At 46.1% G+C, this 17,097-nt stretch overlaps 1 protein-coding gene across 2 annotated transcripts in view; it reads right to left on the reverse strand.

The window, feature by feature from the left end:
- The window catches only part of LOC144320058 (histone-arginine methyltransferase CARM1-like), a 248,903-nt gene extending 237,571 nt beyond the window's left edge, over positions 1-11,332 (reverse strand). For both annotated transcript variants that reach the window (XM_077908451.1, XM_077908452.1), the window contains exon 1: positions 11,150-11,332. In XM_077908451.1, the coding sequence (XP_077764577.1) occupies positions 11,150-11,309 (160 nt within the window). In that variant the 5' untranslated portion in view covers positions 11,310-11,332. The remainder of the gene's footprint in view (positions 1-11,149) is intronic.
- Between the last annotated feature and the right edge of the window lie 5,765 nt (positions 11,333-17,097).

The following is a 17,097-nucleotide window of genomic DNA, read 5'->3' on the forward strand; positions in this document are numbered from 1 at the left end:
TTTCATTAATCTCTGACTTTCTGATACCCACATTCCAGAGCATAGCTGTTCTCTCAAGCCTGTCCAGAATCTATCTCTATGTTTTTAAAGATATAAATTCTAAACCCATGGACTGTGTAAACGCTGAGGTCTGTGAAACATGTTTTGGATTATGACTTAAAGTAAAAAAACTTTATTGCTCCAGAAAACAGCAATATCCATCGAGTGTACCACTTGTTTTGTCCCATAAGATGTGATAAATACAGTGAGGGCTCCAGCTTCCTTCCTTCTTCCCTCCCTCCCTATCTTTCTTCCTTCCTTCCTTATCTTTTTCTCCCTTTCCATACCATACTGACTTCGTTTCACTCTAAAAAAGTCACTAATGTCTAGCATTTGAAACAACAGCACACTGTCTCCCCTGGGAGTGACCTGAACAGGCTTCAGTGTCTGAACCCAAACACAAATTCATCTTCACACCTCTCTTCCCCACAAAGAAGAAAAGCTAGCTGAGCCCTCCACACAAAGAAATGAAGTCATGATGAAGTAATGCTAAGAACTAAACATAAGCTACCACGACAGGATTTGCCTTAATCCTAAAGACCGGCCTCTTCCATCTGGCTCTCCAAAGTAGAGCACAGGACCAGGAAGCCAGAAGTACATTCATGGATAGTACAGCTCTGCTCGGAGATTTTGTGTACTTTCAGAGATATACTCTAGTTGTGCAATTTAAGTGCAAACTCCCTGAGAGATTTGGGGCAGGATTACACCTAATAACTAATTTTAAAAAGGGGTATGCTTTACGTGGTGTTCAACAATTTGTGTTAGAACCCCCAAATATCTTTTTCTCTAACAGGCCTGTAGGAAGTCCAGCACAGAGACCCTGCTCCTTTCCAAATGGTACTAGAATGTGCGCTCTGTGAAAGTGGTGACCTTTCTTGGTTCACTCCTTAGGGCAGGCAGACTCCAAGATGGCCCTCAGTGACCCCTGCCTCCTGATATTCATGCCACTATGTAATTCTCTCTCTCCAAGGATGGATTGGCCTAGGGACTAACCAGTGGACTCTGACAAAGGTCAGGGATGTCACTTCCAAGATTAGGTTACATCTGACTGAGACTTTAGTCTTGCTCTCAGACCCCTCCCTCTCTTGCTAGCTTGCAAGACACATGCTGCCATGTTTGGGGTGGGCCCATGTGCCGAGGAACTGGAGGTAACCTCTAGCAAATGGGCAGCAAGAAGCCGAGGCCTCAGTGAATAGCACTTAATGAACTGTATTCAGCCAAGAACCACACAAATGATCCCGCCCCCATCAAAATTTTATATGAAATTTCAGTCCCAGTCATTAATTGCAGACTCTGTGAGACTCTAAGTAGAGGACCCACGGAAGCCATGCCCAGACTCCTGACCACAGAAATAAGGAGGTAATCAATGTGAATTGTTTTAAGCCACTAAGTCTGTAGTTATTTGTTACTCGGCAATGGATAACTAACATGCTGCCATTTCCCCGGTGCCTTGAACAGAGTCTGGCTCATGGTGGGTATGCAATATATATGAATTGCATGAATTAATAAATGAAATGAATCCCTGTCACTGATATAGGGAGAGTTACTGAAGAAAATTAGTAAGCTATTCATCACACTGCTGCGGTGTGCAACACAACATGGCAAATAAACTCAATTTTCTACAACAAATATGCTAAAGAATGCAATTTTCTAAAATACACATATAGTAAGTAAATACAATTTCCCATAACAAACATGTTAAACAAGCTTTTCAGCAGTTGAAATAGCCTCAAGGTTGACTTATATTTCCTAGGAGATAACCATAAGCTTTCTATAGTTAAGAACAAAATATGACTGGAGACCTTTTTGCCCTTCTTAGTAAAGATGCTGGCCAAGAACTCAATTTCATGATGACAAGACTCAGAATAGGCACAGCTCTGACCGAGAAAGTCCTTCCTCCTGACCTGTCTACTGCTCACCATTCTTGATGCCTTTATAGTTCCTAATTGGAAAATACACTTCAACCTTCTTGCTCACACTCTCAGAAGCATTTGGGTCAACCTCTTCCCTGCCTCTCAAGGTTTCTCATTAAATAGTCTTGTGATTTGTGGACTGTGATTCCAACTTCAATTTTAACCACAGGTAAATCATAAAATTCTTTTATTTCTCATTACAAGTTGTGGTAATTGCCAGGAAAGCAAAGGGCTAAGAAATACGGCAGTGGACACAGTGGGAGCAGTGGGTGCTCGGCATGGCGGGAAGACCCTTCTTAAAACAGGACTTTCAAACTTTAAATTAAAGAATGATAAGGACCCAAATTTATAAAAGGCCAGAGTGGAGATCCAGATTTGGGAAAGCATTTCAAGCAGGCCCCGAGAAATGATTCCTCAGCAGAGAGGTTGGTGTTACAGACTCAGTGGAAGACAACTATATCCACAGGAAATCTACTAGAATCACAAAATATATTTTTCTCAAACAGTCTTGCAGGAAGTCCAGCATGGACAAAATATCCTGATGCTTTCTGAATGAGTCTAGAATGTAAGCTCCATAAAAGTGATAGCTTTTCTTTACAACTGCTTTCTAAATATCTTTGCATTATTTCCATCTGATCAGTTTGACTGTATTTACTTTGAAAATTAATAGAAATCATTTTGCGATTTTTTCACATTTCATTATTCTGTTTATTTTTTTCCATACCTTTGTGACATAAAAAGTATCTCAGCTTCTAGAAGAGAAAACTAAGAAAGATTCAGGCAGGGCAGTAAACCCAAGGTCATGAAGCTAATACATGGGAAAATCTAATCTGGTTAATCCAAGTACCTCACCACCCTAATTATAAAACTGGTTTAAAATTATAAGAATCCATTAATAAAAGGAGGCCATGGAATTTTATTTAGATGACTGGCCCAGAGTTAGAAAACCTTAATTCTGCCTGAAATACACCAAAAGGCGAACCATCGGTCACTCTACTCTCACTGGGGTTTCTAAGCTTACTGATAGATCTAGCTCCTGCCAAACCACAAGCCAAGGGTGTTCTCACCATGTGGGCTAATCTGACTTAGGTTTGTGGCTGGAAGTCCAACATTACCACAGGCTAAAGACTGGGTAATTAAGCACAAGACAGCATCACAGAAAGGGGGACAGTCAGGTTTTGAGGAAGATATACCTGGGACAGAATGAGCCAATAAAATAAGGTCTATGTCACTTACCCTCCAGCCTGCAGTGAGGCTAGACATAATGTGTCTAGCGCCTACCACAAAAGGAGGATGCTAAGGACAGAATGTGCTCACTCCACGCTGTTGCTTCAAACCTCCCAGGGTAAGAGTGGTCACCATCCATGACCGGAGGAGAGGGAAGGGGAGGTAAAGAGAGATTTTCATCATCAGGATGGTCCTAATCTTCTACATTTTTATAAGCCTCATCTCTCAAAGCCACTGTTTATTTCCAATATCCTGTGGCCGGTCACATCACAAAGTGGTCATATCACAAATACGACGTCAGTGATATATTTATATTTCTTACCTCGATAACCTCTTTGTTTCAAGTAGTAACTTATCCAATAAAGGGACATCTCTGCTTTCTGTGTACTCCCAAGATCCTCATGCCCGTTTTCTCTTCCCCGTGGCACTGACTCTAAGTATTTATCAATGGATTGCCTGTCTTTGAACTGGTTTATGCACCAGTACTCCATACAGACCCCAACTCAGTACATGGGGAGAGAAGGGGATTTTAAAGGGTCTTTCTTCAGCCTGGAAAATGAGTCTTTTCCTTTCACCTCAGTGTCCTTAAACACACAAAGGCTTTGTATGGTTTCATCTTTGTCATCCATTCGAGGTACCACTGTCGCCTGACAGAGGACAGGGATGCTTTCTCATCGCTGATGTGCATCCCATAACGCTGGAACACAAAACCAGGTCTAGCCGGCAGTTTCCACTCAGTGGCATTATATATCTGTCTTGGAAAGCTATCTCGGAATCAGGCAAGTGCAGCTCTCGGTAAAATAACAAGAAAAAAAAAGAAACTGCTTGGCAGGATTTCTTTAATGACCTTCGGCACAACCATAATGTCTAATAGGTGCCGGGATTAAACGTAGCGAGGTCGGATCTGACTGTGAAGGCAGGAGTGGGCACTGGTTTGGGAGAGGGGCCTGCTGGGCCTCAGGCGGCCGGCAGGCAGTGAGTGCCGGAGTGTTCTGAGTTTGTGACTCTGCATTCCTGTCCACCCCCCCAACCTCCCAACACCCCCTCCCTGTCTCCGCTGAAGGGAGTCCTGCAGCAGGAATAAAGGGTTTTCTTCACTGTCACAGAAACCCAGGTCCAAGGGAGGGGTTGCTGGCATTTACTGCCAAGAGCCCAGGGGTGCTAACCACTCCACAAGGCCTCTCACGATAAAGAATTTCTCCAGCACTCATGCTACCTGTGCCCCACTAAGAAATACTGTGCCCCAGCGACAATGCTAGCCCCTCTGCACCCCGTCTCCTCTCAGGGGTTCTCTGATGCCTTTGGTAGAAGGACAAGAGCCTGCCCACCCCAGCCCCCTCCTCACCTGCTTCCTGACTCTTTCCCAGCAGAGATGGTGTTTTGGGGGCTGCCCACCAAGTGGTAGGCCTGAGGGGGGGGCGGTTAAGATTTTGTTTATTTATTTTAAGATTTTATTTATTTATTCATGAGAGATATAGAAAGAAAGGCAGAGACATAGAGGGAGAAGCAGGCGCCCCACAAGAAGCCCGATGCAGGGCTTGACCCCAGGCCTCAGGATCACGCTCTGAGGCAGATGCTCAACCACTGAGCCACCCAGGTGTCCCTTATTTGTTTATTTGAGATGGGGGGAGGTGGGAGAGTGAGCACATGGGTGAGATGAGGGGCAGAGCAGGGAGCCTGTTGGATCCTGGGACTCCCGGATCATGACCTAAGCTTAACTGACTGAGCCACCCAGACACCCCAGCCTGAGGGGTTTTGTGCTTGTTTTTGCAGGGGGGAGTGAGGAGGAGCAAGTTCAGTCCAGGAGAGAATTAGGAAGTCTCCACTGTGGTACACACCAAAACCGGTGCTCTTTGACCAGCTTTTTCAATAATTGTGATGAAGAGGGCTGGGTTTCTTTTATTTATTTATTCAAAGAGAGAGGCAGAGACATAGGCAGAGGGACAAGCAGGCTCCATGAAGGGAGCCTGACATGGGACTCGCTCCCGGGTCTCCAGGATCACACCCCGGGCTGCAGGCGGTGCTAAACCGCTGCGCCACCGGGGCTGCCCAAGAGGGCTGTTTTCATGGATCTTCCAAAACCCCATTAGTGCATGTGTATTACATCCCACCTATCTAGTTGGTCTAACTGGCAGTTCTAAAACACTGTCTCCAAATTCTTTGACATTCCTCCCATAAAGAAGTGGAGTCTACATGCTCTCTCCTTGAACCCAGGCAGCCTTACAACTCTTTTGATTAACAGCACAGGTGATGTCGACTGATTTCCATGTATGCATCACACAAAGTAATGTGGCATCTGCTTTGTCTCCTGGGAAACTCACTCTTGTTACCATGAGTCGCCAGGGAAGAAGCCCATGGTGTGAAGAAGCCATGTGGGCAGAAGCCAAGCCATGTGGAGAGGCCACAGGTAGGCTCCCCATTGACTGTCCTAATCTTGGAGTCATCTGCATTTTATTAGTCAGGGTCCTCCAGAGAAACAGTATCCATAGGGTGTGTGTATGTGTGTGTGTGTACATATACCTGGCAAATCTAAAATCTATAGGGTAGGCAGGCAGAATGAGTATCCAGGGAAGAGCCAATGTTGCTGTTCAAGTCCAATGGCCACCTTCTGACAGAGCCCTTTCTTGCTCAGGGAAGATCAGTCTTTGTTCTGTTCAGGACTCCAACTGATTGGATGGGGGGGGGGTAGCAATCTGTTTTACTCAAAGTCACCAATTTAAATCTTAGTCTTAATCCAAAGAGCGCTTAACACAAATATCCAGATAATGTATGACCAAATACCTGTGCACAGCCCCCCAAGTTGACCCACCCAAGTTGACCCCCATCACACCAGCCCAGATACCAGCCCAGGCATATGAAGCCTTCCTGCATCTCCCAGGACAGTCTGGCCACCAGCTGAGTCCCCATGAGTAGCCTCTGCCAATCCCACAAGGAGCAAAAGAATCACCCAGCCAAGCCCTGCCCACAGAATCTAGAAGCATTATAACATAGCTATTTTTAAGTCACTGAGTTTAAAGATAGCTTGTTAGTTAAAGATACTCTAAGAATAACTGGAACAGTAATTTGAATTGACATTACTCTCCATCTCTCTCAATAAGCATCAGCTCCACTGGCCACGTCAAACAGACCAAGTCTTTCTAGCGTCAGGGCCTTTCCACCTGCTGTTCCTTCTGCCCGTGGTTTCCTCCTCCAGTCCTTTGCTTGGCTGGCTTCCATCCTTCCTGCCTCACATCAGATATTACTTCCTCGGATAGTCCTTCCCTGACCACTATCTGCATTGGCCTCGCTTCCTTTCTTTGTCTCTATTTTTTTCTTCCATTAGGTTCATTTTCTTCAAAACATTTCTCTCACCCTGAAATTGTCTTGCTATGTCATTGGCTCTCGTCTTCCACTAATTAGAATATTTGCTTCATATGAGTGGGGCCTTTATCCAACTCACGTGTCACTCACCCATGGATTAGCACGGAACATGTGTTCAATCAATGTATTTGTTGAATGAGAAGTAATGAATGCCTCTATCATTTGTAGGTGACTGATTTCAGGATTCTGGTCAGAGGCTTCAACTTACTGACTCTATTGTCACAGAATTTAACGAAGGGACATTAATACTCCCGTGTGGCACAAAGGATATTTATCTCAGACTTTTCCTTTGCTCTTTTTCCACCTCTAATGAGATGAGCAACCGCGAGGGAAGAAAGACCTAGCATCCTTTTAAAATACCTCAGAGACAAAAATCACTGCATTTTTTATACTTGATTATCTACGTGGCTTATTTACATATTTTCCTAACTTTTCTAGATTAGTTAAAAGACAGCTCTGAACTGAGCAAGGGAAGAAAGGTTTTCTCCTCCCTCTTGGAGATCCAGCCTACTAGTAACTTTGTGTGATACAGTCTCAGTTCTCAGATTCCTTTCTCATCCAGCTCCCCATCACGGCACTGACCTTGGAGGAAGGGGTGAAGAAGGAGCAGACCCATCTCCTATCTCCCGCTTTTTGTCTGCTTTCTCTTCATTTTCCAATTCTTGCACATACTTGATGAATGAGGATGGTATTCCCACCCCCCCACCCCTGACCCTGTCAATCACCGGAACCCAAGGCCTTATCCACAGGCCCTTCCTACCTGCAGCCGCCTCTCTAAGCCCAGCAGAGAGCTACCCCCACCCGATATACTATCCTTACCAATTCCTTTCTCTTCTGATTCTCCCTTGCATTAATTGTCTCTTTTATTTTTGTATTCTGATGCTTTGACATTTGGGGTCTTGCTGACCCTTGGGAGACTGCTCATCCTCCCTTAGCCAATTCCTAGAGATAGGAAACAATTCACCTGCAAGCACACTTTTCAAATACAAGCCAACCAATCCAGAGCCCACACCCCCAGTACCCCCATTAGTGGGCCCTCATACTCCAGCTGCTATCCATCTGCCATAATCAACCCAGGGCCAGGTGCCGGACAACTCAGGACAGCCCCCATACAGTGCCCACTAAAGTTATCCAAACCTGTCAACCTAAACCTGCTCGCCACATCCCTCCCATTCCTTCCCACAGAAACCACAATGAAGGCTCTACCCACATCTCTCCCTACTCCACCTGCCCCCTGGCCCGCCTACTGCTTCTCCATGTGCCCCATACCATGGGAACTATGAGTAGCTAACTTTCCAGTGGCAATCATCTCCTGATCTGTTGACCTTCATATACCTCAAATTTTCTATGACTATACTACACTTTAAAACATCCCTCTAGACTGTAAGTCAAGTCAGTGTCTTAATCATTTGGGGGCAATTCAGATTCTGTACTTGGTGTTCAGATTTCAAATTATATTTTTACCACATTTTTAAAAGTCTTGATTCAAATCATGGATGCACTCAAGAAACATTTATGGATGTCTTGTGTGTACCAGGTATTGTGGAAGGCTCTGGGGATAAAAGGATGAATCAGGCATGCTCTCAGGCAGGCTCAGGATAGCACAGGGACTCAAAAAAATATTTAAGAAAAAAAAAAGGGAATGAACGATTGTCTTCTCAGAGTTTATAAACCAGAGTGCTGGATCCCCTGGTGCATTTCCTTCATAAAATCATTGTCAGTTTTGGAAGGCGTGAAATTAGAATAAACTGCTTTCTCTTGTTCTGTTCCATTTTTTACATGACAAGCTATTGAGATTGGGAATCTAAAAGATTGTTCTGTTTTTCCCAGTTATGATCTACCATAGTTAATTAAGTTTCCTTTGGAACATCTTCACAGAAATACAGCACAGCTATCCCTCAGAACAGCCTGAGAAAACCATTGTTTTGGGGACAGAATATAAATATAACATTACTAATAATAGTAGAACAATTATTGAGCTCTAAATATATGCCAGGTTGGGCAGCCCGGGTGGCTCAGCGGTTTAGCACCGCCTTCAGCCCAGGGCGCGATCCTGGAGACCCGGGATCGATCCCACGTCGGGCTCCCTGCATGGGGCCTGCTTCTCCCTCTGCCTGTGTCTCTGCCCCCCTCTCTCTCTGTGTGTCTCTCATGAATGAATAAATAAAATCTTTAAAAAACAATAAAAATAAAAAATAAATATACGCCAGGCATTATACCAAGCATAGTGTATGCATTATTTCATTTAATGGCAGAACATGTGTACTGCCTTCCTTATTTTACAAAGAAACTGAAGTTTCCACAGGGTGAACAGTTTGCTAAATGCAGCATAGCTAGCAAAAGGAAGCATCAGGACTTGAATCCAGGCCCACTTACTTCAGATCTTATGTGTTTAATAACTAGTTCCATATATGAGCTAAGAAACTATCATTTTCTAAAGGTACATTGCATAGACCCATTCTTGAAGACTCTGGATCCATCCAAAAGACTTCATCCCAGGACAAATCCTAGCCATTCAAAATTCTGCTACTAAAGGTATGATATTTGAATACACCAAAAATCTTTCTTTTAAGAGTTCATGACAATCTGTTTTTAAACTTGCTCTGCCTTGCCTGGCCATCATCCACAGTGGTCTAGTTGTTCATACAGTAAAATGAGATACAAAAAAAGAAAGAAAGAAAGAAAGAAAGAAAGAAGAAAGAAAGAAAGAAAGAAAGATGAAAGAAAGAAAGAAAGAAAGAAAGAAAGAAAGAAAGAAAGAAAGAAAAGAAAGGAAGGAAGAAAGAAAAAGAAAGAAAGAAAGAAAGAAAGAAAGAAAGAAAGAAAGAAAGAAAAGAAAGGAAGGAAGAAAGAAAGAAAGAAAGAAAGAAAGAAAGAAAGAAAGAAAGAAAGAAAGAAAGAAATCCTCCAGAATAGTTTCTCTCCAAAAACTCTCCATAGCAAGCTTTAACAACTGCATTTTAGGATTTAAGCTGTTAAGAGAGTGAGTTCTCTGCTTTCTTGTTAGCCATTCTTTCCCAAGGAATTGTCAAAATTGGTGACAATGACTGCCCGCTTCAGCTGTAATTATTCCTTCCATTTCCATTAGTCTGGTCTAATCCATACCACGGAGGTCACCTCTAGACTCTATTTACTGCATTGAGTGAATTCCTCTTATTCTTCTCTGTAAGATAATTATGTTCATAGAGGCCAGGCATTCAGTAACTTGTAAAGTCTACAATTTCCATCACCTTGAACCTCAGGTATTTCCTCTCTTAACACATATTCGTGGGGAAGACAATCATAGGACACCGAGTAAAGTATAAATCTCAAATCTGTGCCTTTGTTTCTCCATGTGTATGGCTATAGATCAAATAAAATGACCATCATTGACAAACTGAACTCATTTCTGGCACCTTAAGTTTTAAAATTCCCAGGAGAAATAGTGAAAGCTACTACTTTTTTCTTCTTGCAACCAAAAGAGAAATCTAGGAGTTGCTGAGTAAGGCTTTTGATACTTTGCCAAGACTCTAGCTAAGACACTGGTCAAATATTTATTTAATATTTCTTTTTTAAAGACCCAGCCTTCCCCATCCCAGCCCAGAGGAAAGGGATAAGACACATCCAAAGGTTTTCTTTCATTCTACAGCAAGCATTTATTGAGTACCTACTGTGTGCCTGAGTCTAAGGCCTTGTTGATACAGCAGGGAACCTGTATTCTTATCACAAAGAAGCAGCTCAGTACTTGTGAGTTATTTGAAATTCCCACCGGGTCGGCATCACAACACGAAGCACTTTAAACTCTACTCTGAATCTTAGAAGTTAGGCTTGGAAGAAAGAAACCCCAGGAGTCTTTGGAGGCTTACAGCTGTCTGGGCCTCTCTTCGCTCCACATACTAGAATGGGGCATTTAACATGAGCTGCGGGACGGGACGAGCTGTTATCCCCTCTGATTTACATGCAAAGTTTGGTGCTCCAAGATGCACCTTTGCTGGGGCTGGGTTCTATAGGTCTCCTTGGATCCTCAAAAAAGTCCAAGATCCTCTAAGGATTAGAAGCATCCCCTCAACACACCCACAGCCTCGGGAACCCAGGGCTTGCACGTCATTGTAAAAGATCCCTTTTTGAACCAAAGAGTAAAGCCTAGTGGGCATCGCATTGGCCTGGAGGCCGCTGGGACTGGTGCACACCCCTCCCGGCCCTTCCCACGCGTCAGAACCCGGTGCGCAGGGAGCTGCAGGTGCGAAGGGGGGCGGGGGCGGAGGCGGGGGCCGGGGAGGGAACCGGAGCCCAGCAGGCCCGAGGTAAGGTCACAGGGCCCCCTGTCCTGTTCTGCTCGGGAGTGGGAGCCCGGGAGGACAACGCGCCCTGTCTTCTCCGGACCCCGCGGACACCTCGAAGTTGTGGCCAAGACAAGTTCTCGGGCCGGCTGTGCGCGCCTCCCAGGCTGGCCGAGCGCAATGAAGCCGGAACGTGGGCCTGCTGGGGAGGCAGCAGGGAGGCCGCCCGCTCCCCCCGCGGCGCCCCCCGCGCCCGCGAGCCCCCGCGCTCGCCGCCCTCCTCCCGGGCACGCGGCCGCGCCCCGCCCGCGCCCCGGGGCCCCAACTTCCCCGCGGGACTCGGTACTTCACCGTCAGTCACCGTCGCGTCCGCCTCCTCCCCCGCCGGGTGCACGTCCAGCCGCAGGGACTGCGGGGTCGGGGGCGACAGCGGCCCGGGCCCGAAGAGCTGCTCCTCGGTCACGAAGCGCAGTTGCACGCGGAACTGCAGGCGCGCGGGGCCCCGGGCCATGGTGGAGCGCCTCTGCCCCGGGCCCTCGCGGCGCCGCCTCCGCGCTGCGGGCAAGGGGAGGGACTTGGAAGCGCCCGCCGCCCTCCTCACCTCGGCCCCGCCGGCTCCGGCCCGCACCTGCCGCCCCGCGCCCCGCGCCCCTCCCACCCCGCCGCGGGGAGCGGGAACCGCGTGACCCCCGCGACCCCCGCCCGCCGGCACCTCGCAGGTGCGCGCGGCCGCCCCGCCCGCCGCGGTTCCAACGCGCAAGTTTGGGGAGCGCGGGAGGCACCTGGAGGCACCGGGGGTTTGGAAGCAGAAGGGTGACACCTGCTGTTCACTGGGACCGCTCTGCGGCGTGGGCGTTGGTTTGGAAATGCGCTCTGTGCGGGGTGCGCCCTCGCCCCGTCCAGGTGGTTCTGGGGTGCTCGCGGCCACGGGGGAGCCGCTGCTCAAGTGCTGGGCGCTTCCTCACCCTCCCCGACAGGGTCCTGGCAGCGGCAGCGGCAGCAGCGAGGTGCTGGGCAGCCCTGCGACCCTGGCAACTGCCTGGCCTCAAGGGACCACAGCCATCTCCCATCACTTGGAACTGCACACTTGCTCGCTGCTGGATGCTGAAGCATCTCCCTAGCCGGGAGCCAGGAGGGCCGGGGCCCCCCAAGTGGACGCCTGACCCCAGCAGCTACCCAACCTAGCCAGTTGGCTCCAGTGTGAAAGGACAGGGGCTGCGAACGCTGCGGAGCCACGTCACGTTAGTCCCGTACAGAGAGAAGGTGGTCTCCTGCCGCAGGGGAATAAGGAAAGGAAGCAGCCTGTCCTTTGACAAGAGCTCCCCACAGACCTAGCCTCAAGTGCCATAAAGGGAATGTTTCTTCCTTCTCTGAACCAACCTCAGGGTGTCTGTGGTCTGTGACCCTCTGGCAGAATGAAGTGCAGGAAGGAAGCAAGGAGTGTAAATCCACCGGGATTCCATGAAGGCAGACCTTAAGAAAGCAGGCCAGCTTTGTCAGAATGAGCTTCCCTAGACCCCCCCGGGTCTGTAACTTCAGAATTTCCCACCTGGACGGTTAAACCCAGCCAGGCTTTATGGAAGCCCTGTTTCCTCCAGCTCCCCATCCCCAACCCCTACCCTACCTTCCACTGCTGTCCTAGTTCCTGGTGTGGCCTCTTTGGCTCCTCACCTTATCCCCTCCAGAGGATTTCTCGCCCCCTCCTTCCCTGTCTCTTGTCTCTATCAACTAAGTGCCATGCTCTTCTTTCTTATCTTATTCTCACTTCCTACTGCATCATGGCTTTGATTAGTGCCCTGGAACCTCCAGGAATCAGATGTCCTTTAACGAGTTGGAGCTGTGGAAAAAGTTCCTAGTGTGAGGACCACAGAACACCTGCACGCAGCCCCACCCCAGCCCTCACTACATCCTTCTGCCTGTCCAGCTTCCAGCCTCAAGTACTCTCCTGCCTTCCCTATTTCTTTCCCCTTGTCAATCACTGCCTTGATGGCACTAAGTACTTTACTGCTACAGAGGACCCTCCAGAGCAGCTCCTGGACCTCTGTATCCTTATGTCAAAAAAGCTTGTTCAGCCTTCATATGAAAGCTTGTTCAGCTTCATATGTTGGCAGCTGCTAATTGGAAAGTATATCTGGAAGGGGGGGGGATGTCTGATTTATATTAAAAGTGAATAGTAGATGAAAATGACTCATAGAGCATCTCCAGGGGTGCCTGGCTTAGTTGGTAGAGCATGCAACTCCTGATTCCCAGGCTGTGAGTTTGAGCCCCACCTTGGGTGTAGAGATTGCTTTAAAAAAGGAAAAAAAAAAAGAAAAAGAAAAACCTCCAAAGACAGTATCTTGACCTTAGTAGAATTCCCACCATACCCTCAAGAAACCTGGAGTTCTGTTACATAAAAGAAAGTAACAAAAACCATAATGGCAGTCTTTCCTCCACATTAATGCAAGGGAAAGAAACTCAAGTTCAGCTGACAGCAAAAAATCAAAATACTATGATTCACTACAAAGCTGGGAAGTCTAAGCTTTGGTCATGACTAGATTTAGGGACTCAGTTAAGGTTACCATACAGTCTCGCCTCTATGTTACCGAAAGGTCTTAGTCATACACTGGAAGCAGCCACCAATTTACGATGTTTCAGCAAAGACAAGGCCTCTTCAACTCTCACTTCCAATCAGCTTGGGTCGTTTGAAAATGACTAGTTTGCTGTGATGGGCCCACCCAGCTGTGACTTGGACCAGGGAGATTGGTAGCCTGACCAAATTTGCATCATCTGAATGAGGGATTAGCAGATAACTAAAGGAAGGAGGTAGCTGGGAGGACAAAGCAGGTACTAACCATGGCGTCTCACAGTGCTCACTCCACACCTGCCGCTGTCCTAGGCATATCGTGTACACTAATTCACTTACTCCTAGCCACCACCTTGTGAAAGAGATACTGTTATTACCCTTATTTTTACTGATGAGGAAACAGACACAGAGGGTAACTAACTCACCCAGAGTCAGGGCTGAGAAATAGCAGAAGTCCTCCACAACAGTTCAGACACAACAGTCTCGAACAGGCCTTACCACCACTTTTCAGTTAGAAGCTAGTAAACTAATTTTTTAGTGTTCCAAATGGATACAGCTCAAGACCCCAGAATTCTAAGCACAGAAATACATAACGTTCCTACTTTCTTCCCTCTCATCCTCCACCTTCTTGAAGGTGGTTAAGAATTCCTTAGGCTTCCCCTCCCTCAAATGTTCTGCCTTCAAGTAGTTGTGTCTATCCTTGAGCAGTATTTACCCTGGTACAAGCACTGGCAGAAAGCTCCATGAATCAATTTTTCTTATTTCTGTATTGAATATAAGGCAGATTCACTCATACCATCTATTTGAACCACCACTGCACTCTATTTTCTTTCTTTAGTTCATCCCAAATTTCTTTTCAACGGCACCATTTCTTTAAACCAATTCAGAAGAGTTACTGAGAAGATAGAGGAGCTCCAGCCTGCAATGGAGCATTAACAGAGACGAGCTGGGCAGACCTACCTGCTGAGTTCCAGTCCCTGGGTGGCAGGCTCCACACGTGCTGGGGGGAAGGCTGTGCTTTGCCAGCTATTTGTAGAGATGAAATGGAGGTCAGAGGATCAAACTGGGGAAGCCAAAGCCATGATCCAGATTTGTCCTCTTGTGTATCTTCTAGAAAGAATAAGTCCTCTCAGAAGTGAGGGGAGGACCCCCGGGACACCATATCCCTGAGCCCCTTCCCCCCATTTCCACCTCCTGATTGACTCTGTTGTCAGGGCAGCATCTAAGTGCTGATGTTTTTCATGAGTATAATCTGTCCAAAGCTTTGAGAGATTATTTCCACCCTTTTCGTTTCCCCAAATAACACTTGGAAAAAGATCTCTGGGCAGCCTCTTCTGCAGGGGCCTGTGACAGCAAGCTCAGCACTCAAAGGGTCACTAGTAGACAAGTGCTGAACTGAGAGAGAGAACAGAAGTCCAGAACTAGGTGCATACCTAGAGGTCACAGGATCTCTGGGTGAACATATGCCCCTTCGTCTATCTCCCGCCTTCCACAGGGAGCAGCCAAATCTGTTCATGGGCTGCAATTCAACAGTTTAAAGCTTAGACTAGGTTCTTCAACCCCTAATCAGCTCTTCCTTGCACCTCTTAGAAGATCCCACCTCCAGGTCCAGATGTTGCTTCAAAGAAACTCAGATCAGAGGGCCTCCCATTCCACTCCCCTGATCTCAAAATATATTATCCTCAGCAATATGGCAGCCACACTACCTATTATAGTGTTCCACAGAAAAATATGCCCCTCAGCCCAATAATTTAGAAATAAATGTCTACACCTCACAAAGCTCCTGATGTCACTCATAAGTAATTAAAACAGAATATAATCATCTGCACATGATCTAGCCCATTAAACAGTTGGGAGTTTGACTCTGATTTGAGTTTCCCATATTTGTGAATTCACCTATTCACTAAGATTATTTGTAATCCTCAAATCAACATTAGCAATGTCTTTATAATGATTTGCAGACATGTGCTGGGTGGTGAAAAGTTTGAGTCACCTGATGAACACATTCCCAGCTGAGATTGAACAAAGTGCTTTCCTGTCTTGTTTCACTTCTTATACTGTAAACAAGTGGTGTTTTTGTTTTTTGTTTTTTTTTTTTTGCAGTCTATTTAGTATCCTATTTTTTTGCATTTTATGTGCAATTTGCTGGTGATTTTGCTGTTTGAAATAGTCTCCAAGCACGGTGCTGTCTCCTGTTCCTAAGCACAAGATGACTGTGACGTATCTTACAGAGAAATATATGATTTAGATCATCTTTGTTTAGGCATGAGTTACGCTGCTGTTGGTTGTGAACTCAATGTTAAATAAATAATACATATTAAATAATGTGTCTTTAAACAGATAAACAGCTACTACAAGGTTATATACTGACAAAAGTATAACCCAAGGCTTGTAGGAATGTTACACTGTATTTCCCCTAGGAGCAATGGTTCTGTATTTGCTAATTCAGTGTTAGCATCAGCTTTATAGAACATAACTACCGCGAATGACAGGAGTTGACTCTATTTTACAACAATAATCCACTTTTGATGGTGCTTGGCAAAAAGACCTCTGTAATCACCAGACAATGCAAGATATCACTTCAAAGCTTAGACACAACGTTTGTGTATATGACTTGGTGAAGGGCATACTTCCTATTCCTGCAGGTGTATAATGAGGTAGTTTGAGAGAAGGGACAGGGTAGGGGGAGCACACTAGGTATAGTTACAAGACTCAAGTTACTGGAGGAACTAAAATGTCCTGCCTGATACAGAAGGACTAACTTCATTATGAAAGATGGGGAACTGGGCACCTGGGGGGCTCAGTCAGTTAAGCACCTGCCTTTGGCTCAGATCATGATCCCAGGGTCCTGGGACCGAGCCTCCACATTGAGCTCCGTGTTCACAGTGAGGAATCTGCTTCTCTCTCCCACCCCTTCCCTCTTCATTCCCTGCACATTCTCTTTCTCTCAAAGAAATAAATCTTAAAAAAAAAAAGATGGGGAATATTATAAAGAAAAACAAGAATGTTTATCTTCTTCTTTGGAAAACAAACTATATTGAGAGAGGAGGAATGAGGTAGAGAATGAGAGAGAACGATCCGACAATTACTCTCTACACCGGTGGGCTTCGAGCCGTGGTATGTGAAGACCCAGGATGGAGGATTTTAAGGGAATGAAATTCCAGATTTACTCCCACAAGAACTTTTCCTAAAATTGATCTTCCTGAGGAATATGCAAAATGGAAATGCTCACTAAATTAAGAAAAGGTGTATCTCTCCCTTATCCTATTTTTACTATGGCTAATTGCCATGGAGTATAAACACATCCAGAGCACCAAAGAGACAATTTAAAATATTGCTCTAGGTATACAGAAAGTAAATGACTACAGTATTTTTAAAAGTCGGGCAATGTCCAATTCTTTGTTTTTAATGAAACTGGGGGAGACCTGATTGTCAACTGAAAGATCATTAAACATAATTTTTTATGATTACTGTATGACTTTTGGCAACTCCCAGCAATCAGGAAGATCATGAGGTAAGATCCCTGATGCTTAACCTTCCTTAGCTTCATGGTACAGTTGTGCTTCTGCTGACCCCATGGGAGGAAGCAGCGCTTTCTCTAGAAGACTCTGTCTGGGGCACCTGCCTGGCACAGTTGGTGGAGTGTGCAACTCTTGATCTTGGGATGAGAGTTCAAGCCCATATTGGGCATAGAGATTACTTAAAAACACCATCACCAACAACAAACTCGTGT

Source organism: Canis aureus, chromosome 1, assembly GCF_053574225.1.
Source record: "Canis aureus isolate CA01 chromosome 1, VMU_Caureus_v.1.0, whole genome shotgun sequence".
In the NCBI taxonomy this organism is placed as follows: Eukaryota; Metazoa; Chordata; class Mammalia; order Carnivora; family Canidae; genus Canis; species Canis aureus.